Source organism: Lasioglossum baleicum, chromosome 4 (genome assembly GCF_051020765.1).
Source record: "Lasioglossum baleicum chromosome 4, iyLasBale1, whole genome shotgun sequence".
NCBI classification, from domain to species: Eukaryota; Metazoa; Arthropoda; class Insecta; order Hymenoptera; family Halictidae; genus Lasioglossum; species Lasioglossum baleicum.
The window spans coordinates 20,565,072-20,590,170 of NC_134932.1; the positions used below are offsets into that span (position 1 = coordinate 20,565,072).

The 25,099-nt window shown below is 42.2% G+C and overlaps 4 protein-coding genes across 7 annotated transcripts; 2 read left to right on the forward strand and 2 right to left on the reverse strand.

The window, feature by feature from the left end:
* Window positions 1-2,262: 2,262 nt before the first annotated feature.
* On the reverse strand, window positions 2,263-4,348 carry Nd-49 (NADH dehydrogenase (ubiquinone) 49 kDa subunit). Its single transcript, XM_076422092.1, has 4 exons — window positions 4,207-4,348; window positions 3,650-4,074; window positions 3,102-3,573; window positions 2,263-2,825 (listed from the first exon to the last, which is right to left on the reverse strand). The coding sequence occupies exons 1-4, from the start codon at window positions 4,323-4,325 to the stop codon at window positions 2,420-2,422; spliced, it is 1,422 nt and encodes a 473-aa protein (XP_076278207.1). The 5' UTR covers window positions 4,326-4,348; the 3' UTR covers window positions 2,263-2,419.
* Window positions 4,349-5,585: 1,237 nt separating this feature from the next.
* Window positions 5,586-7,084, reverse strand: Rpii15 (RNA polymerase II subunit RpII15). Of its 2 annotated transcripts, XM_076422120.1 has the most exons (4): window positions 6,976-7,084; window positions 6,154-6,328; window positions 6,015-6,088; window positions 5,586-5,927 (listed from the first exon to the last, which is right to left on the reverse strand). In XM_076422120.1, exons 2-4 carry the CDS (start codon window positions 6,280-6,282, stop codon window positions 5,738-5,740), a joined length of 393 nt encoding a protein of 130 aa, XP_076278235.1. In that variant the 5' UTR covers window positions 6,283-6,328; window positions 6,976-7,084; the 3' UTR covers window positions 5,586-5,737. The 2 variants fall into 2 exon arrangements, with proteins under 2 accessions (XP_076278235.1, XP_076278234.1); XM_076422119.1 differs by lacking the exon at window positions 6,976-7,084 and having other exon boundaries at window positions 5,587-5,927; window positions 6,154-6,592.
* A 1,231-nt stretch (window positions 7,085-8,315) lies between these two features.
* Window positions 8,316-16,874, forward strand: LOC143208046 (uncharacterized). The gene is made up of 4 exons (XM_076422094.1): window positions 8,316-8,475; window positions 9,674-10,074; window positions 10,200-10,668; window positions 10,801-16,874. The coding sequence occupies exons 2-4, from the start codon at window positions 9,700-9,702 to the stop codon at window positions 11,076-11,078; spliced, it is 1,122 nt and encodes a 373-aa protein (XP_076278209.1). The 5' UTR covers window positions 8,316-8,475; window positions 9,674-9,699; the 3' UTR covers window positions 11,079-16,874.
* A 1,134-nt stretch (window positions 16,875-18,008) lies between these two features.
* Window positions 18,009-24,299, forward strand: LOC143208042 (ankyrin repeat and SOCS box protein 16). Of its 3 annotated transcripts, XM_076422089.1 has the most exons (6): window positions 19,457-19,636; window positions 20,421-20,764; window positions 21,224-21,464; window positions 21,543-21,786; window positions 21,943-23,478; window positions 24,186-24,299. In XM_076422089.1, exons 1-5 carry the CDS (start codon window positions 19,610-19,612, stop codon window positions 22,494-22,496), a joined length of 1,410 nt encoding a protein of 469 aa, XP_076278204.1. In that variant the 5' UTR covers window positions 19,457-19,609; the 3' UTR covers window positions 22,497-23,478; window positions 24,186-24,299. The 3 variants fall into 3 exon arrangements, with proteins under 3 accessions (XP_076278205.1, XP_076278204.1, XP_076278203.1); XM_076422090.1 differs by lacking the exon at window positions 20,421-20,764 and having other exon boundaries at window positions 18,009-19,636; XM_076422088.1 differs by having other exon boundaries at window positions 21,224-21,786.
* The last annotated feature ends 800 nt before the right edge of the window (window positions 24,300-25,099 follow it).

Below are 25,099 nucleotides of genomic sequence, written 5' to 3' on the forward strand. Positions count from 1 at the left end.
GCGTCGTCGAGCCGGCGTGCGCGCCGTTCGATTCTTCTCTCGAAGGGCTTTTGGAAACGAGCGCGCGCTTGTTCGTCCGTTCGTTCGTTCGTTCGCTTGTTCCGCCGCCGTACAGGATTCGAACGATCGTGCCGTAAAAGCAACGGGATGGAAAAACGTTCGACCAAATTGCCAACGAACACGAATACCACCAGCTCCTCGAGACAATCGCGTTTTCAACCCTTGGCGGCAAACAAGACAAACACTCGCGACGTAATCTACAATGTAATGCGAACAGAAACACGTACGGAAACGTACGAAAGCTTGCGGAAGGGTCGCGCGTACGAAGGAAACGAAATAAAGTGAAGCGAAACGAAACGAAACGAAACGAAGCGAAGCGGAACCAAACGAAGCGAAGCGGAACCAAACGAAGCGATCCCTACGAGGTCGCTCGAAAGACTACGCGCGGACGTCTAAACGAACGCTGCTCTCTTCCCGCACGACTGCATCGTGAACGGCAAGCATGCGGTTCAGGTGAACGATTTATTATTACCCCCACTCGGTTCTTTTCAACTCTGTTCTTGCGTTCTCCGATTCCACCGATTCTTCTCTTCCTTCTACTCTCTTCGCCGTGGTCTCCTTCCACGTTACGTCCTCCCACCATCGGCCACCATTGCTCACTATTGCCCACAGTCACCACCATTACCCACCACCACCTGCCCGTACAGCTCTCTACCAACCCGTTCTCCTCTTTCTTCGACAATTCGCCTCTCTTTTTCCATCTCGAACTGCCTCCCCTCCTCTGACTTCTCCACCACCGCTACCATTCACATCCACCATTTCTTTCTCATTTTACCCCGTCCCGCTCCAACCATCTACCTACCGACTCTTACCTACAAACTGGCTCTGTCCCTCTTGTTTGTCGTTTTCTTCCTGTTCCTTTTCCGCCGATGCCGATGCCGCGATGCCGATACGTACTATTTACCTACAGCTCGCACGATCTCATCTGCCTCTTGAACATGATCGTCCACCGCAACTGCTATCGGCCGTTTACTCATTCTTTTATCCGATTCATGGTCCTAAATTTACGTAAGACAAAACGCGTTCCCCTTATCTAAACGATCATTCCGCTAAAAATTATGCGTTCTAATATTACCCTACCCGAACAACAAGCCTGTTTGACTCCATTTCGAAAACAGTCGTTAGCATTACGGCTCGGTAAAAACTATAATGAAATAGATACGATCATTTACTGGAACGAAACGACACGCCAAACGTTCGTTGGCGCGGACGAGCGCGTACATAATTGCCGTGCCATAAAATAATTGTGTAACCTATGCGTTGCCCTTGCTCGAGACACGTCAGGATTACGAACAACGAGACCCTTGATCCCTTCATTGAAACATAATTCCTGTAATTTCACGACACGAAAAACATTTCCGGAAATCTCGGGCGAACTAAACCCCGCGACTGGACGCGTCATTCGTATCGTATTATCTATAGAATTATGCTTATTTAAATATTACGCAATCGAGTGATTGCATTTCATCTCTTCGTCTCCCGCGCCACGACGGCTTAAGTATTGCTATCTTACGTTTCATACTAATTCTTGCAAGAGAAAAAATTTCATGATTAGATGACGATCGAGAATTTTAATTCGAGGTTTAAAATTGCTCCGATCCGTTCGACTCGATCGACTTGCAATTAGCTCGCTCTTTCAGCATCGAATAGCGTTACGAAATTTCATAGAAATACCTGCGATACCTGCCAAGTTACATAGGATCACTAAAATATCTGGGTTAATTGTTGTTGCGCGTAAAAGCCTTTTCGGACAGTGTTACACGGTTTCAAAGCACGTGTAGGACGCTGAAACAAATTTCTTCTTAAATCCGTAATTTTATCTTTTTCTTTTCTACAAGACTTCAAGGCCATCGGTACGCCTTTAAAGGGAACCTTGCGTTTTTTCCTTTGGTATTCTTGATACCACCACTCCTGATGTTCAACATGGACGCAACCGTAAGGTTGGGTATCCAATGTTTTTATACGCGCGTACAACGATAAATAACGCTGATATTTATAACGTTGCAGCGCAAAGCATAGCGTATTTACTGTACGCGTTAAGCTATGTCTTCGTTTGTCATCACACCTCATTCCGTTACAACGATATGTTGCCGAAACAAATGTAAATCTGAACGGTGACACGTGCACTTTGACTGTGCCAAATTGGCATAGCTTTATAAGCAATAGCCGGGAGTGCGGATGCGACAAATGAACGCAGACAAATTTCCAGCAGAGTAATGAAGATGATTTATTTGTTCTTCGATTCGTCTTTCCACTTAATATTTTTCTCGTTTTTCTATTTTTTTTTCTTCAGACGATTACGAGCCGTGTTTGTAAAACTCGACGATACTATAGAAACTTGGAGGAATTATATCCGAAATTATCTGTCGATTTCGCCGAATACAACGTCCAAAGTACCGATAATTGCTACAATGTCGGCGAGCATGCAGCCCGGCCCCATATGACGCAACGCGGACAGATGAGCAAAGCCCGGAGCTTTGATCTTGCATCTGTATGGTTTACTGCTACCATCGCTTACAAGATAAACACCGAATTCTCCCTTCGGTGCTTCAATCGCGGTGTAGGTGGCCCCCGGAGGTACTTGAAAACCTTGCGTGTACAGCTTGAAATGATGGATCAAAGCCTCCATGCTGGTCTTCATTTCCTCTCGTCTCGGCGGGACTATTTTCGCATCGTCGACTCTTACTTCACCCGGTGGCATCTGATTTAAACACTGATATATAATCCGCAGAGACTGACGCATTTCTTCGATGCGACAAAGATATCTGTGAACAAACGATATTAACGATTCGATTACGGAAACATTCGCTACAGTTTTGTACACCGACGCCGCGATATTGCGCGATTTGCTGTACTTCGCTTCTTTTGCGTCGTTTTGCTTTATGGACGAATGAAAAATGCTTCTAACGTATTTTGTCAAGATATCGATTCGTTTTGTGCAAGTAAACGAGCCGGAGTTTGCACTTCGAACGGCTGGGCTCTAGGCGGCATACAACGGCGTTAATATACGAAATCTAACGGCACACATAGAAGATCCTTACCTGTCGTAACAGTCACCATTTACACCAATAGGGATATCGAAATCGACGAGATCATACGCATCGTAGGGAGCAACTTTCCTAATATCCCATTTTATTCCCGAGCCACGCAACATTACTCCGCTACAACCATAATCTATCGCATCTTCCGCCGATAGTACTCCAATGTTACGCGTACGGTCTATCCAAATCCTATTCGCAGTCAGCATGTCTTCGACTTCATCCAACCGTTCAGCATACTTTGACGCCCATTCGTATATGTCGTCCATTAAACCAAGCGGCATGTCCAAAGAAACACCGCCGGGACGAACGTAAGCGGCGTGCATTCGCGCACCGCTTACTCGCTCATAAAACTCCATCATCTTCTCGCGCTCTTCAAACAACCAAAAGAAAGGCGTCATGGCACCAACGTCCAGCGCGTGCGTTCCAATTCCCATAATGTGATTCAAGATTCTTGTAAGCTCGCCGAAAAGGGCTGAAAATATAAAGAGATTTAGGATCGTTGAAATAGCGATTTCTTCAAGCCACCTAACGAAATCAAAATTTCTTACTTCTGATGTACTTTGCTCGCAAGGGTACCTCAATGTTCAGCAATTTTTCAATAGCAATGGAGAAACACTGTTCGTTGCACATCATAGAGACATAGTCCAGCCGATCGAAATAAGGTAAAGCCTGCAGGTACGTTTTGTATTCGATCAACTTTTCCGTACCACGATGCAGAAGACCTATATGCGGATCGGCACGGATGACATGTTCGCCTTTCAACTCTAGAATCAACCGCAATACTCCGTGCGCGGCTGGATGCTGAGGTCCAAAATTGATAACCGTATTTCTAACTTCTGGTTTCTCGTCATCCTTAATCAGTGGCGGCAATTTCCATTCTTCTCTGCCAGATGCGTTCCACATCGTATTTACCATTTGGCTGTGCCTTATATCCTCGGCAGTTACATCATGGGCATAACTCCTTCGCTGCTCTCTGAAATATTCGGTATCATTTATGTCGAAGATACACTCTTTTGTAGGTTAAGTGACGGTTACATAACAAGTGTCTACATCGCGCAATTACATTTGACATCTCCGAACTTGAAACTCGTTACGTTAATATCACCTTCCGATGCAGAGTGAATTTTCTGTCCTCTCGGCAGCAGCGCAAACTCCTTTTACGTTCCATACTCCAAGGAATCCTTTTCCTGGTCGCAGACCGGACATCAACGCTCTGGAGGCCATTTTGGACGATCAGAGGTTGTTACGTCCACCCGCGATCGTAAATAGATCCACACTGGTCCACACCAAGGATTCCCAAGGATACGTTGTACCTTTTTGCACACCTTTTCGTCCTTCCTCCTTTCGCCTATTTCGTGTTATTACATATATTTTCTCCCACTGTTGTCGATCCAAGGTTGTTAAGGTTAAATACAGCAGTCGACACCCCCTGGGTTACAGAGGGACGGGGCTTGTTCTCAAAAGTAATTGGTTAACTTGTACGTCATCATTGCAACCTAGCCAATAAAATGACAGCGGCAATTTATATATAAAAGTATTCCGAATTTATCAGTAAATATAAACTGATATAAACATATTGTACATACAGATACACCTGTCACGGGACCACACCAGACCACACGGGACGAACGATTATTTTATATATGCATGAAATGAAGTGACGCAGGAGCGAAACTGATGCCTCTATCGGTATAGAGGTGAACTACGAATGAAAATAGAGAGATCCTTGTCTCTCCTACAGGGCTGTGACAGAAAGGGAGATATGTCACTCGCAGGAGAGACAAAGACAGAGATTACGAAGCAGCTTGATTTTTCGATAAATTTACAACAACTTCGTAAACCGAAGAAGCAATATTTTTTGATACTTTTTGTGTTGAAATATTGTCTGTATTATTCCGCATCTCCGTACAGAGTCCTTTTTTGCAATTTGGCTCTTGAAACTTTATAAACAACAAAAGCGTAAGTTTTTATAGAAGAAATTTTTTTCTGTACACTTTTTCCAAAGAAAAAGCTCTGTACGAAGATGTGGAATAATACACAGAGAATATTTCAACACAAAAATTATCAAAAAATATTGCTTCTTCGCTTCACGAAGTTGTAAGTTCATGATCAGAACCAAACTGATTCCTCCGTAACATGGGCTCGAACCCATGTAGCATGGACTGGAATCTGCTTGGTTCCAGCCACAGACAAGGTACACTAGTATTTACAGTTATTTACAGCATAGACCAATCACTTATTACATACACATTGGATATTATATTGAAACTTTGTATTGAATATTGGAATAATGCTGTAAGGTTAAGTAGAGGCATAAATCAAAGCTGGAAGAATGTATTTTATGCTGAACCAAATGCTACATATAAAAATGATTAAATCTTGGAAAGAAAACAACATACATAGTTGGTACTTTTCAAGGAAAATACTGAATGAGCATACATATATATACGAATATGCTATATTACTATATACAGTTGAATTGGATGCATGTAAATTAGAATTATATACAGATATTAAAATGTGTCACGAATTTATTCATTAAAATACATACCAGATAAATGTTACCAAGTTGTTTAATAATATCATATCGATAAATATATGTACACAATTATAAAACCTAAAGTATTCTAATTATTTTATTCAGTCCACCTATGAGAACAATGTTGATTGGTGCACACATAATATAACCTCATTTCTTCTTCTGCACGTCTGGTCTGTGCTTGGAAAAATACAGCTTCTCTGTGATTACACTTTGGACACGGATGTTCCTCTGTTCTTGGTAAAGTGGGGTCCGATATTACATCGGCTACGATATGCGTTAGTTCACTGAAATCGCGAAGTTTATAATGCATCTTTTTTACATGCTATTCGACGACATTTACATTTCAAATAGACCGCATCACAAATACTTACTCGATTTCGTGCATAATTTTATTCACGTAGATACAATTACTATCAGCCAGTTGCTTGAAATCACAGTTTCTGCACTACAACGAGTATCAAGAATTACAATCAATCTAAGGATAGAGCAATGCTCGTTTTTAATACTTACAGCATACATCAGTACTTTATTTTCTTTGTCTTCTTTAGGATACAGCATGTTATTGCATTCCTGACAAAATCGAATACCAACAAAACCTGGTCCGTCATCGTGTGTATCGTATCCAGTTATTTTTGACATGTTTTGTGTTTGACAATATCCAAGAAGTTTGAGGCACTAAATCACACTAAATAGACTCGTCGCACGTGTGAATCAGTGTGAATGTGGTTGCACACTCACACACGGCCAGATACATGTAAATAGGTAAGTAGACGAGGATTGCAAGGGTCCGGGCGACCTCAAACCATTCCTTGATCATACAAAATTGGGGCTTTTCCGTAGTCACAATTGCTAGATAAAAGATCAATCTAGCGCGCGAGTTTGCCAAAGTGGCCTACTTTTGCGTTTTCGGGGCGTAATTTACATTATTCGATAGCATGTAGCTGTCGTAGTTTTATGAAAATGTATCACTCGACAGTTACGACAGCGGCAGCACTGTAGCGCCGCGCCGCGCCGCCATATTGCTTCTAGCGGTTCCGTTACATGCTGCCGAATAATGCAAATTATGCCTCGAAAACGCAAAAGTAGGCCACTTTGGCAAGCTTGCGCGATAGATTAATCTTTTATCTAGCAATTGTGACTACGGAAAACGCCCAACTTTGCATGGTCAGGACCCTTGCAATCCTCGTGTATGTCAGAGATGTACGTGGTAGGTAAATGCATCATGTAAATATCTAGCGGTGTGTGAGTGTGCAACCCATTCACTTTCTCGAATGTTACGAATACTCCAAATTAATCATTCCAGACTATGAAGAAACAATATTGTATGGTTACCATTACTGTAAAAAAAGATATGAGGATTCTCTCAAGATCCTCTCAAAACTTGTTTTGTCGCCTAACCGATCTGTTATTGGCCTATTTTGTCCGGCAATGGAGGTATGTGTGTGCGTGCGTGTGTACTACATACACACACCCTTATACGTACAACAATAAATTGTTCAATATTCGTGCATTTTCTTGACACGTGTCAAGTCTTTGGCAAAGATATTTATTTCAAAAAACAAATAAATACTTTACAAACCAGCCACCGCATTATTTCATTTGACCAATCCGAAGGCACATGTGAAGAGAACTAAATCGTTTCGCGTATTTTAATTGGTTACGAATGCTGTCTAATATATGTTTATATATACGTGAATGTTTAATTGTAGTTGACCTTGAAGAATGGCTCAAATTCAGACCAAAAATGATTCATAGTTGTGAAAGACAAATAGACGAAATGCGAGATGAAAAGAATTTTAGCATTGTTTGATTGGCTCGCTCAAACTACATATAAACAGGATCTGGATCTATATATGTAGATTGGACAGATCTATAGAAAAGGATCTGCAGCATATGGCATATGCACATGAAACTTATTATGCTGGTTCAATTTTAGGATATATAGATGAAATCTCGAACAATGTAATGGCGGCGCGTCTCGTCACGTGACAGACTTGTCATTGGATCATTTTTGTCGGCAAGAAGCATGTAGTGACGATAACCAATTGAAATTCGTATAACTTCGATTTTGGTTGTGAAATTAATTATTTACTTTCCTTTTTATAAATATGTCGATACCGTATCACGTCACTGAAAAAGTCAGTGATTTCGTTCTGGTTTCCTCTGTTTGGTTTGCATTTCAGTTTGACTATATTTAGACTCTGGCGTGTTTTCATGAAACAAATCAAATTCGTGTCTGTACAAATTCATCGAACACATTCCGATTATTTTAAACATATTTCATGGAAATATCAGTGAAATATTTTATTAGTAAAATGGGTAATAGTAAAAATGTGTCATTGGCTTTTAGACTTGTTAGTAAAATAATAAATTTTAATGGACAGTAAGGATTTCTCTTCTGAGTTTTTCAAAGATTCGGTGGCAGCGCTGTCGATTTTGTGTAATATTCCGAAAAGAGAGAAATGTGTATTTAGTACGCGACACGCGATTATACCATGCGATACCATCCGTTACACACGCACACACACATAGGCGAGGCGTGAGGCGCGCGATCTCGCTTGTACGCAGTTGCTTGTGTGCACGCACGTACGTGTGGTCACGTATATACGGTAGACAGTTTGATACGCGTCGGGAGTTTAACGTTCGTAAGAGTTTTCAGGAAAGACAAGAGGTGCGCTAGTGTTCCACTAAGCTACCCCCAGCCTTACTACCCCCACCCTTCTGTTCGAGCTCCCCTAGCTAGTGCAAATCTCGGCGGATGAATGTTTTCTTAAGGGATTCTTCCCGAAAGCGACGCGAAAATCTGAGAGGAGTCGACAAAGCTGAAAACTCGTGAGTGAAACCATTTATTCGAAAATTCGTTCTATTTTTTGTTCCCGGAGTCCTGAAGTTTGTAGAATTCGGATTCGTAAACTAAGAAGAAAGACTAAACTTGTGTTCAAGGCGTTCCTGGGGGGTGATGGCACTCACGCCGACAGCGTCTCCCACAAAGATTTCACCATTTTTCTATGTGGAATGAAATTTTACATTTCTCCATGTATATCGTACATTTTTTGGTTAACCTGTCGGCTAGTACGCTTTGAACACGTGATTACGATAAACGCCGCGTAACTGCAGTTTGTGTTTGAACTTTTTTTTTCCAAAGAATTTGCTTAAACATTATCAACGGCCGATTTGTTTTGTTACATCTTTTCTCGGAGATGATGCTACGAATTTGTATTCGAGATATTTTCACGTGAATATTTCTCTTTGTAACCACATTTTGTTTCATTATATTACCGATTTCTGTATTTCATTCAGGTAGATATTTTGCATTTCATAAGTATATGATCAACTGTTCATGAATTCGAGAGTATACACTGTAATCGTCAAATTATTTTAGCCATCTTATATACCATTGTAATGGAGTAGTTACATATTTTGTTACTCCAATTCTATATATTTTCCATGAACTGCTCCAATTTTCCTTTGTTGCATCCACTTGTTTCCATTGTCTTCTTTCTTATTCTGCCTTTTGGTCGTTTTTATCAAAATTTGTACTTATTCTGGATTATCGATACAATTTGTCTAGTTTATACGTATACACATAGGTATGAACTCGTACAACTAGATTTGGTCTACTTTAGGCGTACTCGTAGCAGATATACGTATGATATTAATCTTTTGTTTGTAGTACAGTCAAATTATTGTACAAGAAAAATATTTTGGGATAAGGCACTCATTGTTAACAAAGCATCAGAAATAAATAAGTCGTGAAATCATAAAATCATTGACAGTAGATCAAAATGAACTATAGCTTGCATTATATTCAACATATGAATATGTTATTCGACAAAGAAAGTTTGTTCGTATCTTTAATCCCAGTGTTTGCTCGTATTAAATATCTTTGGAGAAACGTTAATGGAACAATATATGAAATTCATTTTATACGTTGTATTTGAACTATAACAAATACTATAAATGATTATTAGCAAAAACTATAGTTTTGATGTTGCTAAAGTCTAATTAAATTACTTGTTAATATTGACAGGAAGATTGTTCTAAGAAGCTACCATAATGGAGAGTGGAAGTATCTTGAATACCCCAGGTAATTACCCTGGTGGGGCTCGTCAGCAGTTTTGTGTCTCCTGGAATTCTCATCAGTCAAATATGCACAGTGCGTTTCCTAAATTGTTAAGTTCAGAGCAATTTGTTGATGTCACTTTGGCTTGCGACGGAGGTTCGATAAAGTGTCACAAAGTGGTGTTGTCAGCCTGTAGCGATTATTTGGAACGTTTACTGTTAGAAATACCATGCACCCATCCTATTATCTTTTTGAGAGATATGAGAATGTGGGAACTTCAAGCTTTGGTGGAATTTATGTATTGTGGAGAAGTATATGTCGAGCGACAGCAGCTACCAAAGCTAATGCAAGCTGCTGTAGTATTACAGGTAATAAGTATAAGATTTGTCTCGCTATTTCGACGAATGTGTATATTTTCGATGAAATAGATTTCTAAAGTATTTAGACAGTGTGCAATGGCAATCCGATCTGACGATAACATATTTCGCTCTAGATTCGTGGCTTATCCACCCAAGGAAACGTCAATACTTTAAATGAAACTAGCAATTCTCAAGAATGCGACACGAATACTCCATCAGCTGCTCCATCGACGACCCCGCTGCAGGATACACCCAATTTCAAACTGGAGGAAACTCAATCCGATGACGGAGCTTCGAACACTAATTTTCTCGAAGCTGTGTCGATTGCCGCACCCAGTACAGCAAACGCGCCATCAGACACTAGCACTCCAGTGCCACAAAATCCAAATTCCTCGAATTTTATAAACATGGAGCACAGCGAAGCACTACAACATTTGGAAAAAGCGTTAAGCGCTTGTGAAGCAACTCTCACCGAGACCCAGGGAATGGTAAAGATGGAACCAGACGAACAATTTACTCAGCAGCAGGATGTAAAACCATACTCCATTAGTATGGTACCGAGCAGTAATTGTAACCCTAGTAGCCCGTTTCCAGCTATCGAAGGTGAGAAACGAATGTACTCTGTCACAATTTAAACGACCAAAACCATTTAAAGAAATCTAATGAAAGAGGGAGGGGGGAGGGAAGAATAGGATCACGAGTGAACGCTATTTGATCTTTGTGTGTTACTTGCAGGTTACCAGAGACGACAAAGACGTTCAGAGGAAGAATTGAAACAAGCTTCGGACATGGTGGCACGTGGTATGACGTTTCAAGTTGCTTCGGAAAAATATAAGATTCCGATAAGTACAATTCGCTTCTACATGGTACGAAAAGGTATATTGCAAAGGCGAAAACGCGGTCGTGGTTCGAGCAATCTTGGCATGAACAGTCAGCCGGGAAGTCCGGCGAGTCCGCCGTATCATATGATGAATTATCGTTTGCCAGAGAGCCTAAACTCCAGCCTACCGTAGTGCTATACAAGTAGCGAGTTTTTAGACTTGAGTTGAATCGAACAAATTTTTTATTGCCGTATCGGAGCTGTTCCAGACTGTCATTTTTCCCATGTTTATCGACTCACACTGAGTTATCCGTTTTTTCACTCGATCATTCACGACTACAGCGGTTACGCGTATCCATTGCGAATGCGTTTTCACCGAATAATTAATTATTCTCCATACATTTATTGCATTTACAGAGAAGATAGTAATTTAATAGAGAGTAATTGACAATGTGTACGTATCGTACACGATAGATATGATCTTAGTCTAGAACAGCTCGACTCCGTGTACATAAGCAGCACCATACGCGAGCTTTCGGACGCAGCATCTAGACAAAAGGGAAAAATAATGAAATAACGGAAAGAAGCAAAGCGAAAGAGACTTGCCGTGTCGGGTATATTTTTTTCGACATTTTCCGAGTTTTCGATAATTTTGCCGGTCAAATGAATTTAGTTGGCGACGACGTTTAATTCGATCGAGTGCTTTCCCGATCGTTCGAGATTCGTTTTGTTCGTGCTCATTGCTTTGTCGCGTTGTGGCAGAAGTCGCGGAGCGAACAGAACTCTGATTGATGTGACAAGTGTCGATGCGGCGCTCGAAGGCCACTCGTACGGTTCAGTTTTGGGCCGTGTTCCGTTCTTCTACTTAGTGACACATACACCTTGCGTACATGGATAGCGTAAGAGGTATTTTTTTGAGTCCTATACACAGATTGCTACAACAGATTTACATAACACGGTTCATAGAAAAAGATTGAACGCGTCACGCGAACCATATTTTTACGATCGCTCGAAAAATCTTTTTGATAATACGTATCCGTAGGGTAGGTTCTTTTTTATTACGTATTTATATACATAGAAATACACACGCACTGACATACACCGCGTGTAACATGGACACGCGCACACCATTACACAGAAACATACACACATCTACACATTGACAGACAGACAAGCGAATACAGACACGCGCGCATACACATCGGCAACATACGTATGCATTGCGTTGGTTGTGTTTAAAATCAACCTGTGGTTACAGTTTATTGTTAATAGGATATTACAACTCGTCACAACTTTTCTCACCGTCGAGATATTGTTTCGTTTAATTTGACGCGAAATCAGGCAAGGCGAAGGAAAAAAGAGCGTGGAGGGGTGGGGTGGGGGGGGGGGGGGTTAGGGTTGAAAAAGCTTGTTATAATATTACGGCGAGATCGTAGGCTTTGTCCATGAACGAACTTTAGTCACTACGTTCAAGACTGGTCACACACGGCTGATTCCCAATCACGTCGAGTCTTATTATATACTGAAAATCTCAATTGATTACACTGATATTTTTGTAGGAACCTTGTCGTGGTCCGAGTCTTCTTTCTGCCTTGATACAAGTGCTCGCGCTCCAATCTAATTCACCCATGTATATATTATTCGTGTATCAACGTAGGAGCGTGTATACGTATATGCATACATGCGTATATACGAGGGCGTGCACTCATTCACGCAATCACGCTTACACACGCATTCGCGCACGCACGCAGGCAGGCAGGTACCCATATACACGTCTTAACACGACACCTACATGACCACATACATGTAGGAACACAATCGGTATAAAGCGTCGAAACTGGTACGCAGGACGAACTGTTTGTGTGTGCGTGTGTGGAGTGAGTGGTTGCGTATATGTGGCGCGCATGTATATAAGAATATACAAATGTATCTAATCACATGCACGTATACGCGTGTTATATGAATATGTATATATCGGTGATTGGATGCTGGTACTCAATACTGAAAAAAGTTGGTACTTGTTCAAAAAGTTTACGATTTAGCTTCTTCGAAGACGTCTCTGGAAAAACGAACGATCACGACGTACTTGACGTAATGCTTTTTACATGCTAGTGTACAATAATACTTATAATCGATCGTCAAAATTTACCAGTTTTCATGAAAGCGACCAAACACGGCTTTTTCGATCGTTTTGTGAATCCTGGATTTGCCTTTTCGAAAGATTATATGATTAGATATTGAGATCCATGGCGCGCATTCGCAGCAAGCAACCGTGCGCCTATATACATTATATACGTGTACATATATACTGCCGCAAGTATAGCGGAACAGAATTGCGCGTACGCGCATATATACATGTGTATGTAGATTCGTGCAAACATGTATGTATGTATGTACGTATGTACGCGTATATACATTCTCGCGTACACACGATAGAAGAACAAACCATATACAATACGATGCCTTGTCACTGATTCGCGTTTTTGCCAAGGATCATGTTCCTGATTCATTAGGATAGAGATTAAGGGCAGTTTGGAACGTGCGCCTAGAAAGAAACACGGACGATTGATAGGCACTTCCCAAGTATATTTATACTAACACGCCTACAGCAAATACATACTCTCTCACACACACACACACGTACACACACATGTGCGCGCGCGCGAGAGAGCACGTAAGCAAACATAAAATTACGCACGCGCAACTCATTCACTCACAAACATGCGTACACACACACACATATACATACATCGATCACAAAGGACATACAACACGTTAACACAAATGTAACGTAATCGTACAGTGTATTGCCTTTGTTAAATAGCATTCGGATAAAGCCATATTTTTCCATGCAATGCAATAATCCAGCAAAATAAATTACCGTAATTGTGAAACAGCCTAAAATAGGGAAGAGTGCCAGATAAAACAAAAAAAGTGAATAAATAGGAGGAAACAGAAGAGGAAGAAGGAGGGAAAGGAGAAAGAAAAGAGAAAGCGAAGGATCAGGAGTGAAAGCGCGTAAGAAGGAAAGAAAGGGGAGGAGAGAAAAGAAGAAGCGTGTGGCGCAGAGAGGAGACGAGTGAAAAAGAAAAGGATGGGGGTGCAAAAAGGAAAAAAACAGGAGAAGAATAATGGGCGTGATCGATGTAAAACGATTTCCTACCACTTAGAACATATTTGCCTTTTATTCTGGCCTCGTGATAAATCCTTACTTTATTTGTACTCGACAATATACTGGATACCGTGCGAAGGAACGACTAAATTAGGTTAGGAAACTTGATGAACCAATGATTTCTCGCGGTACGCTGCGAGTCCTAAAATTCCACCTCGTTCGCGTGAATCGGTGCGAATGCCGGGATTTTCGTCGGTCGCGTCCCGTGAGCACAACCCGTGCTTTTTCTTTTGTTTCCTACATTTACTTCTACTTCTTCTTCCCCTTCTGTTTTACTTTTTGCTTCTCCTTTTGCTCCACCCCCTCAATCGGTGGGGTGTGTTGTGGTTGTTCCTCCACCTTTGTCTTTTCTGCGTTGATCCCGATCCCTGCTTCTTCGACGCTCTTCCTTATTTTTCTTGCCTCGTGTTTTGTTGTCGAGATCGCGAATCAACTCTCTAAATGCGAGAGAAACGTATCAAGAGACAGAGAGAACGAGAGATCGCGCACGAGAGAGAGAGAGAGAGAGAGAGAGAGAGAGAGAAACAAACGATAGAGAAAATCGAGGGTTTTGCGCTTTCTAGTTTCTAGTTGCGGTCCGATCAGGATCAAATAAAGATCAAGCAAACGAGAGCGAGAACAAGCGACGAGGTAGCGTTTTTATCAGTGTACAGCAATGTTGCTTAACAAGTTTGTATCGCGTGAATCATCGTTCAAAAAGTTCCAGTTGACAAAGGTTTTATACAGATCTATTAAAAACCAGTATTTCAAACCAATGAAGAATAATTAGTTTTCTAATAATAACAGTACATTTTACGTGAACTTAGAAACAGTGCTTAAGTCAGTAATGCTCAGCGTATGTAACAAATATTTTTAGTGGAAATCCGTGTCATACTCACGTGAATTATAATGCCCTTAAAATATGTAACTAAACTAAATTAAACTAAACTAAAGTAAAGTAAAATAAACTAAAATTAAACTAAACTAAACTAAACAACAATCAAAGAAGCATGGACGATACTTGACGACTATTATTAATATAGACGTTTTCTTAGGAATACATAGATCGTAGCCATTTTGAGGCAGTTTATGTTATATTTAATTATTATATTAGGTTATCGCTTCGGACTACTCTTTTAAGGCGGTATTATTATTTGTAGATAGAATTTGCGATTATACTTACTGCGATGATCGGTCGATGATCACTATGATTAAGATTTCTTTTTACAGTTACCGAGATCAATGTCCTGCGAACAACAAGGAACGCGATCGATCGGCTATTCGTTTCCTCCACTCTGCGACGTGGTTTTTCTTTCTATTTTCTTACTGTTTTGAATAGTTTTCGTCTTCTGGTCGGTACACCATACACGTGCGTATATACATGTACATGCACGTATGGCATGCACATGTACAGGCACGCGGAAATAAAAGAATTTGACTCGGAGGTATCCGAGTAGGCCCGCTCGGTTTTGAATTACAGCGAACACAACGCTGGTCTCTTTGAAACGTTGTACGACTTTTTCCAATGCTCCGTGTCATCGACGTAATCAGTCGGTCGATCGGTCGATCGGTTCCTTGTTCGAATCAGAATCGTGAAGAACGTTCTATAGATATTTTTTGACGAAATCACAAACCTGTAAACAACAAAAAGTCCAATTTTCTAAACGTAGGTTCCTTAAGACTAATGAATTCGGCGTAACCGTGGCGACGAGTTGCGGGTACGCAGAATTTGCGCATACACGCGTCCACGCGTATACACATGCGTAGCATCGCGTCGAGCGAATGTTGACTTTCGAACGAAATCGTATCCGAAACTGAACACACATACACTCCGTGTACCGAATTTTCTTCGTTTGTTTCCGAACAGAGCGACGGCACCGTTCGACGCGATGCTCGTCAAGACTGCGTACACGCGTCTACGCGTTGCCGTTGTTGTTGCCGTTGCCGTTGCAAGTAGACGGATAAATTAGCGATTAGCGACAAAACATAGGTAAATGATAAATCGTGCGTTGCCCCGCGTGCCAACGTGTATCGCGTATGCGCGTTGATCGCGATCACAGTCGCCGACTATGAAAGCCGTATCACCGTTCAAAACGAAAAAAAGAGAAAAGGGAAAGAAAATTGATAAAGCATCGATTCGCGTTTCTGTTGGTCCTCGTATTTCCATTTCCGTTTCCAGTTTCTTTCTCTTGTACTTATTCTGATTCTTTCGACATTTTTAGCGCGATCCGAAAGAAAAAAAAAGACAAGGAGACGCAGGACAAAACCGAACAGAATAGAATAGAGAGTAGAGAGTAGGATATCAAATAGAATAGAAGAAAACAAAACAGACCAGACCAAACCAGGCCAGAAATGTAGGGAAAGAGGAAATGAACGATGCGGCGAATATCGTTTTAGCGATTACCGATCCGATTTTGAGAGAAAGCATAAGATCGTGCAGTGTTGTATCCAGAATGTCGACCGATTTTATTGAACGAGATCGTTCGGTAAACAAACGTCATGGCAACAGTAATATGCGTTCGGAGTTTCGAATTGCAACATAACATGCACTTCTGTACAGAATTTTTCGTAGGTTGCGACGATTTTCATGAAAAACTCAGCACTTGTCGGCTTCGTGAAATTAAAGTATTGTTGTTTCATTTACGTATAAGCTGTACGTTAAGGAAAAAATTGCTTATAATTTTAGGGTCGTGTAACGTGTGTTAGCGAAGCATGCTTCTAAGTAGAAAGATAGGACAATGCTATAACAATAATTATTATAATTAAAGTGAGTTAAGAGTATAAGGCATTTAATAAGTGCAAAGTATTTCTTAATAAAAGTACTTCCAAAAATGAAAACGTGTACCAGCTCTTTCGAGAGTCCGATCCTTTTCCTGCACGCCGATCGTCCGGCGCGTCACGCATCGAACGGTCGTCTTATCATAACGTATTGTATCGGCGCGACACACACTGGTCCACGCGCTCGATCTAGCTGTTCATTAATATTTTAGCACTATTTGAAAGTTTAAAGGTATAGTAATTTAGATCGTTGGATTCGTTTTGATATCAGCTACAATATTATGAAGTCAAAAATACACATTGACTTTTAAAAATTCAAGGTGACTTTAATTATTTATGCATTAAAAATTTCTTTTCTAATTTTTTCGATTGAAATTTGTAGACTGCTGAATGTTGATCAAGTTTTGTTCAAAACATTTTTTTCTCAGATTATCGGAAGTGTCTGATAAATCAGGTTCAGGTTTTAAATAAACACAATAATCAATCATTTTTGAAGTAATGGATTTTATAAACATAATTAAAAATATTTTATTTAAAACTGTGCGAAAAACAAGGTAATTATTTACAAAAGCACCACCCTCTCCGATTTTGATAAAATTTATATATGATATAGATATGGACATTTTGAACAACTTTTTCCTTTTCCAATATAGGGGGGTCGCTTTTAGTTTTCAAGATATTTGCAAAAAACTATCGCGAATACTGTATTGAATTTTTCGCATTGCTGGACACTCCGCTGCAACGTAGACCTGTTTAGGTGCGGCGTTTGTTTACATTTTGACGCTGTAGAGATAAGAGAGAAAACAGGGGGGGGCGGAAAGGGCCAGCCTGACACCACACACACCCACCCAGTGCTTAACACGCACCCACTGTTTCTAAATTATACTCTAGATTCTTACGTATTTTCACGTGCTGATTACGAATATGATAGTGAAAATTGGTGCAAATGTTAATTTCTTAACGGAAACCTTCTTTTTAAAAACACTGGGTGCGTGTTAAGCACTGGGTGGGTGTGTGTGGTGTCAGGCTGGCCCTTTCCGTCCCCCTGTTTTCTCTCTTATCTCTACAGCGTCAAAATGTAAACAAACGTCGCACCGAAACAGTCTACGTTGCAGCGGAGCGTTCAGGAATACGAAAAATTGAATACAGTATTCGCGATAGTTTTTTGCAAATATCTCGAAAACTAAAAGCGACCCCCCTATATTGGAAATGGAAAAAGTTGTTTAGAATGTGTTGCTGCATAACACATATAAATTTCATTAAAATCGGAGAGGGTGGTGCTTTTGTAAATAATTACCTACTATATTATATTGACAAATCATTATTGTCATCACTTTTTTCTTCAACATCTTTCAATATTAATTGTTCGACTGCATCATCAAAATGCCAGAGGTTCGGCCGCAATTCAGGCGACACATACGCTTTAAACAATAATAACTTGTGTACCAGGACCGAACAGGATGCGATTCTTGCACGATTTCATAGAGAAATGAACGCTGATAATAATGCACATTGATACAATGAGGGCCCATGGGGGACTCGAAAGATATCCTTCACCAAAGATTGAAAACTTTGAAGATTCTATTTACTTTATTGAGCATTGTTATTTCAATAAATTATAAATATTAAATCTTAATACAAGAGATATACTCTAAATACAGACAAATACTATTAATTTGCAACACAAATGGACACAATATTAAATAGATTCTCCAGGGTATCAATAAGAAAAAAGGTAATTTTTTCGGTGGCAAATAGGATTCATAAAATGTTGATTTTTAAATGCTTGTTCTAATCATAATTTTCAATAAATCTCATTAATTTCATCGTTTTCGAATGTCATGCACATTTAGGAAGCAATATACATTCAATAAACATCGATTTGGGCAAGTTGCTTTTTTACCAAATGAACAGTGAGATCGAGCGCGTGGACCAGTGTGCGACGTGACCAATATTCATTAGTTGACCGGTTAATCTAATTTTCGATTATGGAAACACGCCATATGCGACCGCAACTTGCGACGCTTGCGTTCATTTGGCGTAAATACGCGTTCCACGAAAACGGCATGGAATCATTCGTCTCTGCGCGGTTCGTACGCGTATGTATATCTATGTATTTCGCGGGTGTATCGCTATGTTCCGCTCTGATGGACATAATACATTCGTATACATCTACGCGCATATGAGAACGATGACTCGATTCTTCGTTAAAGGGGAAGACGATGTACTGACGCGATGATATTCAACGATCAGCGATCACGAATATCACCTGTTCGAAGAGCGTGCTTGCGCACACGTGGCCGTGATTCTTGCTTGCTTATTGAGCTTGGTTGAGTCTTGTCTCGTCCCGTTCCGTCTCGTCGCGTCTCGTTTCGCGTTGATCTCGCTAGAGATCGTTCCAAACTGGTTGCATCGTTGCGTCGCGATCGTCGCGCCGATTTGATTGCCAAAGAAATCGCAAGGGAGACCCGATTCTTTCAAACATAAGATATTTCGCATCGCTCGAAAATGAGATTTTTCGGGAAAATCGAGAACAAAGACAAAGAGATCGTTCACAAACGCGAGAAGTATTGCGCCGCTATGACACGAGACGCAGGACACGAGACAAGAGCAAAAGTACTTGCTGCGAAAGCTTCTGCGAAGCGAAAATTGCGCAGTTGTCGCGAGCGAATGAATCGTTGCGCACACTCCCGCGCGTTCCCTTTGTGTTATTTTCGGGCGGAATCACCGTTTGAAGCTTTAAATAGGACCGACTTTCCGACCGAGAAGACAGTTTGTAACACAGCCGGTTCTATATGGTGGAGCACCGAAGATTATTTACCGTGAGTAAACAATGTTGAGCGGTGGAACGGTGTTCGCGTCGCGAAACGTCAACTGTCGCTTTATCCGTTCGAAACCTGTAGGCAACAGCCTAACAGCCAGGCTCGTGCTTTGGAGTTTGCCTTTCGCGAAAGTCAAAATTCCGTTTCGATAAAGTTCCTCTAATCGAGTCGAATCGAATCGAATCAACTTTTCCAAGGAGGAAGCGACGAGTTCTAATCGAAACCAAATGTATAAAATGCAACGAGTATCTCGATGGTCTACGTCTACGGCGATGCAAACTTGGCAGCGATCGCCAGACAATTCGAATCGGATAGGCTAGATCTAATTGTCGATGAAAACAAAAGGCGGGTTCGAAGTCGAACTATGTGGATACGTATGAGCGGTTTCGCGTTTCAGTGTTCAGATGATAAATCGACATGGTTGCGAGTGACGCGAGACGCGAGATTTTTCGCAACCAATTTGCGGTTCCGTTATCATCGCTAAATTTGTGTCGCTCCCTTGGCAGAGCTTCGATCAAGCTCGTACAGCGACTCGAGTCGAGTCGATTCGCTTCGATTCGAGACGCGCGGCGTTCAAACGGTTCGCAACTCGTAACGAAATACGGGGATTCAACGCGGCGCGCGTGAACGCTGGCGAATCGTGTAGCAACCTTTCTGTTTTTAACGATGACCGACACTGCGATCGAGGCGGAAGAAAGAACGAGGAATGAGGCGGGCCGAGATCGAGACAGGGATTGTTGAAATGTCTGTTGTGCTTTTTCGTTTTCGGTGACAACGTCTGTAGATGCCTACCGAATGCATCGCTAGTCCGTTGCAACGGGAATTAGCCGACTCGATAATACGTTTGAAGCCGCTCGACGAAATTCGTATTCTGCTGGCATGCGGGGCAAAGGCGAACGAAGCTGTCACTCAGGGTTTGAGGCCGTTGCATTACGCGGTATGGCAAAAGTACATGGAAGCGGTTCAATTGTTGTTGGTGCGCGGCGCGGACATCGACGCGACCGACGAATGCGGCTATTCGGCGTTGCATCTTGCCGCCGAGCATGGTTACGTGGATCTGGTCCAGCTGTTGCTCGACCACAGTGCCAAGGTCGACCATCGACCGGACACTGGAGAGCTTTTCCCAAGGTACGATCTACGATCCGACCATTTACGATTTCCTCCCTTCGTCTGGTTGCGTGTTTCATATTAAACCAACGATATATCTGCCATGTTCAATTTCAATCTTTTCGACGGAGAGGGGAACCATCGTCGTTCTTCTCCTTCGCTTCGTCTTCATCTACGATAGATTGGCATCGAAAACGCGTCGATCGCGCGCGCCAACAATTTGTCGATCCAGTATAGTGTCCACGGACGCTGATACGCTATGCATACGTGCATGTATTACATTACACATCCTTTGTACTGCTCATTCCCGCGCAATTACATTTGATCATTCTTTTCTGTTGCCTGTTCGTTTGTCCCTTTCGTTGCTACGCGTGCACGTTATCCGTATTCGTCGGTGAAAGGGGAAAGAGAAGAACGATCGCGTCGCGTCGTTAGAAAAGAAATAGACGACGCGTGAAAGAATGTTGATCAACGATGCAGGACAACCATGTGCGACGAACCGCTGCGCCTCGCCCTGAAAAATCGTCACGTCAACGTGGCGAGGATTCTGCTGGAAGCTGGTGCGAATCCGAACAAACGATACTTCTTCGGTTCGGAAATTAATTTGGTTTCGCCGTTGGATCTACAATGCATGGAATTGTTGCTTGCTTTCGGGGCTCAACCGAACACGAGAGATCGCGCGGGACTCACGCCGTTGATGAAAGCTTCGAGATTGCCTCAGGTAAAATGGTCTGTCGCTGTAACTTTTTCGTATTTTATACTGCTATCCTATCTGATCCGAGAACGTTCTCGCCAGCAGGGCATCGCTTCCGTACTGCTTCTGCTGAGTTACGGTGCGGACGTGAACTCGATGGCAGACGCAAGGCACGACTACCGGACCGTTCTGCACTACGCGATCCTCGGTGGTGATCCATCGGTGATCGATCTTCTTTTGAAGCAGGGCGCTCGACTAGATTTAGGGCCAGAGTATCAAAAGCCTACTGCTCTCGACTTGGCCATCCTCAAAGGGGATCCCTCTATCGTCAGGATGCTGTTGCGTTCGGGTGAGTTAGTTCGTTAGTTGCGCGACGCGACCAGCGTTGGGTCACCGTCGCCGGACGGGACTCGGCCGATTCTATGGCCCAATGCTGGATGCGACATGCTTATTACAATACTTACAGAGTACACGTATATTCGAGCGTCGTTATCGTCGAATTTAGGTGCCGACGTGAACGCGACTTCGCCGATCATCGGTTCTCCACTTCACGTCGCTTGCGCGGACAACATTCCAAATAGATTGGAGATTCTGTCGATGTTGTTGGAGCGAGGCGCGGACCCGAACCTGGTGATACGCAGCGACGAAGGGCCTGCGTTACGTCCGGTTCTAGCCGAATACGTAGCTTCGAATGAGAACGCGTCGGTCGAAGTGGTGGCTCTCTTGCTCAAGTACGGTGCGCGGGTCGTGATCAAGACGCAATTCCGCGACCCGCACGGTATACTGAATTCCCTTCAGAATACAGCGAACAAACCGCGGTTACTGAAAGTGTTGCTGGAAGCGGCGGAAAGCTTCGACCCTTGCATGATACGGAGATCGAGCAGTCTGACGGACGCGCAGAGGGCGATCGTGATGGAGGCGGCCGGAACTCCGTTGCCGCTGACCCATCAGGCTAGGTTGGTAGTCCGAAAGTTGTGCGGCAACAACTTACCAAAAGTCGTTCACAAACTTCAGTTGCCGCTGTTGCTCCATCGCTACCTCATGTACGACTTCCATTAAAAATCTTTCGAAACTTTCCTATTCGAGCGGAATAGCCGCTCCCGAAGCTGCTTTCGAGCTTCCGAACGATCCGACAAAACATCAGGAGATAGGAAAGAGAGAGGATACGGAGAGCACGAAACGCAAGGAGCAGAGCACAGTTTCCATGCGTGATTCCTGACTCCGGCCACGAGTATCGCTTCTCGATTTTGGCTTGGAAACCTGCCACCGTATCTCGGAATCTGCAAATAAGAAATCCGAGCGTTAAACGGAAACTCGTTTAATTGACTCGATCGCGTTACCGTCCATGTTTTTACTCGTTTACCGCGGTCATGCGAGTGCTCATCGACAATGCTTTTGTACCTATACACACCATCCGTCCAACGGATTCATCGTGTCACCTAATGTTATCAGTACATGTATATACTCACGAGTACGTATGTATATTTACCCATTCGTTTGTCAACGATACGAGTTTGTCACCTCCATCGAATCCGATACAACCGTGTTGACGGTCGAAACACAATAAATGGCGAATTACGCGTCGAATCGAAACGATCTAATTCGTACAACAAATGTTTTTCTTTCTGTAATTTCTATCTTTTCTCACCTTCGCGAACTCGAGCAGGGCTTACGAGTCTTACGATACAACGACCAGCAATATCACGCGAGCTTTGTGGGTAGTCGGGTACTCGGGTACACGCCACATGCAGCATATTTTACCCTTGGCTGAACACGTCGAGACATTCTCTGGATCATCTGGACGATTCGGTTTGTGACCAAAATACTCGATTGCACGTGTACAAGTATAAAACATCAAGCTCGTGGTCGGTTCATCCTCCCACAACGAAATTATACTTGCGGCTAGCTGACGTCATTCTAATGACAAGCATTTCTGAGGAGGAAATCTCAGCTACAGACGACCACGTACGCATTTTCATCTTTACATCGCAACCTTCGTCTCAATTTGCAACAACGAATTCGAGTAGATTCATTCGGTCGGGTAAGTATCGAACTTACAGTTGTTTTGCATTTTGCACAAATAACTTATTGTTAGCAACGAACGCCACTGTCCCTGTTTCTTTGTTCCGATTTCCGATCTACCATCGACGTTGTTTTTAACACGAAAGTATTTCAATGTATTTCGCAATGTGTATAGCATAGTATATAGATACTATTAGATACGTACGGACACGCGGTAGTCAAAATAGTTGTCCACCCCACTTGAACTATCTAAGAGTCACGAGGTGGAAGTGACCAATTTCTTTGATCGCGATTAATCTATATGAATACATGCGTATACAATAGCAGAGCCTGACAATACTTTCAAATTGCAAACCACTTATCAGAAAGCGCGCTCTCCCAATTTGGATTCGAATTCATAAAAGTTAATAAATCTCCGTTTATTGCAACCGGAAATCTCGTATTTTGCAGCCGGATACCTAACTATTATACTATACACTTTTATAAAAAATATTTTCTAATACATTTCTTACTACAGCTATTATTCCACATTTGTTCCACATTTGGTTATTGCTTTTCGACTTATGTCTATTTCTGTTTCTAACCTAATATTGATATTCGATTTCTTAAATGTTTTAAACACACACTTGGATACTTCCGTACAAATACTTGAACCAACCGCGCCGACAGCATGCAACATTTCACGCGCATGCGCGGCCAAGACAGTAACGTATCTACATATATTAGGATGATGACGTAGCCGAGCCCTAAGGCAGTTATATTGGCGGGAATGTACCGAAACAATCTGTTCCGGACAAAAAGACTCCAGGCCGTGTCCTACGAGTTACAAAATACACGCAAGTACACATGTTATACATTCATTTTTCAGAATCAAGTCATACCAATTTTTTAAAATTCTTCGTGGTGCTCAAGGTTCCCCATCTCCGAAAATCTTACTTTACTGAGGCTAAAATCGCCGCGCATGCTCGAGAAAAGGTGACCCGTCTGGCCACTGATATATATATTATGGATGCGGTATTGCCATAAGCCAGCTGCACAGCTGCACAGCCTTTTGTCCCGAATTGATCGTAGAATATAATGCCAGCGCCGCCAAGGAGTGACCGGTATACTGTATCCCCCGGATTCCTCTTCACCTCCGTGATCCACTGTACCACCGACGAGATACTACCAGTACAAGAATGCCAGCCTTATGGGAGTTGGCGGGACTCGAATTTTTCGGTATTTCTTACGCCCTCTAGGATATATTTTAGCTCCATCCAGAGAAACAGAAGGCCAACGACGGCATTTTGTCGGTAAAGAAGACCACTGAGGAGATTCTCGTCGCGATGCATCGGTGTGAATGCGAATTATTACGAAACCATATCGATTATTATTAAATGTTACATTCTCCGCCATATTTCAGACGATGTTTTGGCACTATTTTAGCACTATTTAGAACTTTTAGCGATGTGGTATATCAGATCACTGTAACTTTCACGTTATCCCCCCGCCCACTTACTGGTCCCGCGGAATAACACAGGGGCTGGCAGTCTTTAATAGTATCTCGTCGGTGACTGTACTGACTGTACTTTGTCATGTGTTTACGTCCCTTTAGGTGGCGCTGCTTTCAATCGAGATGATTGGACGAATTCGAACACCAT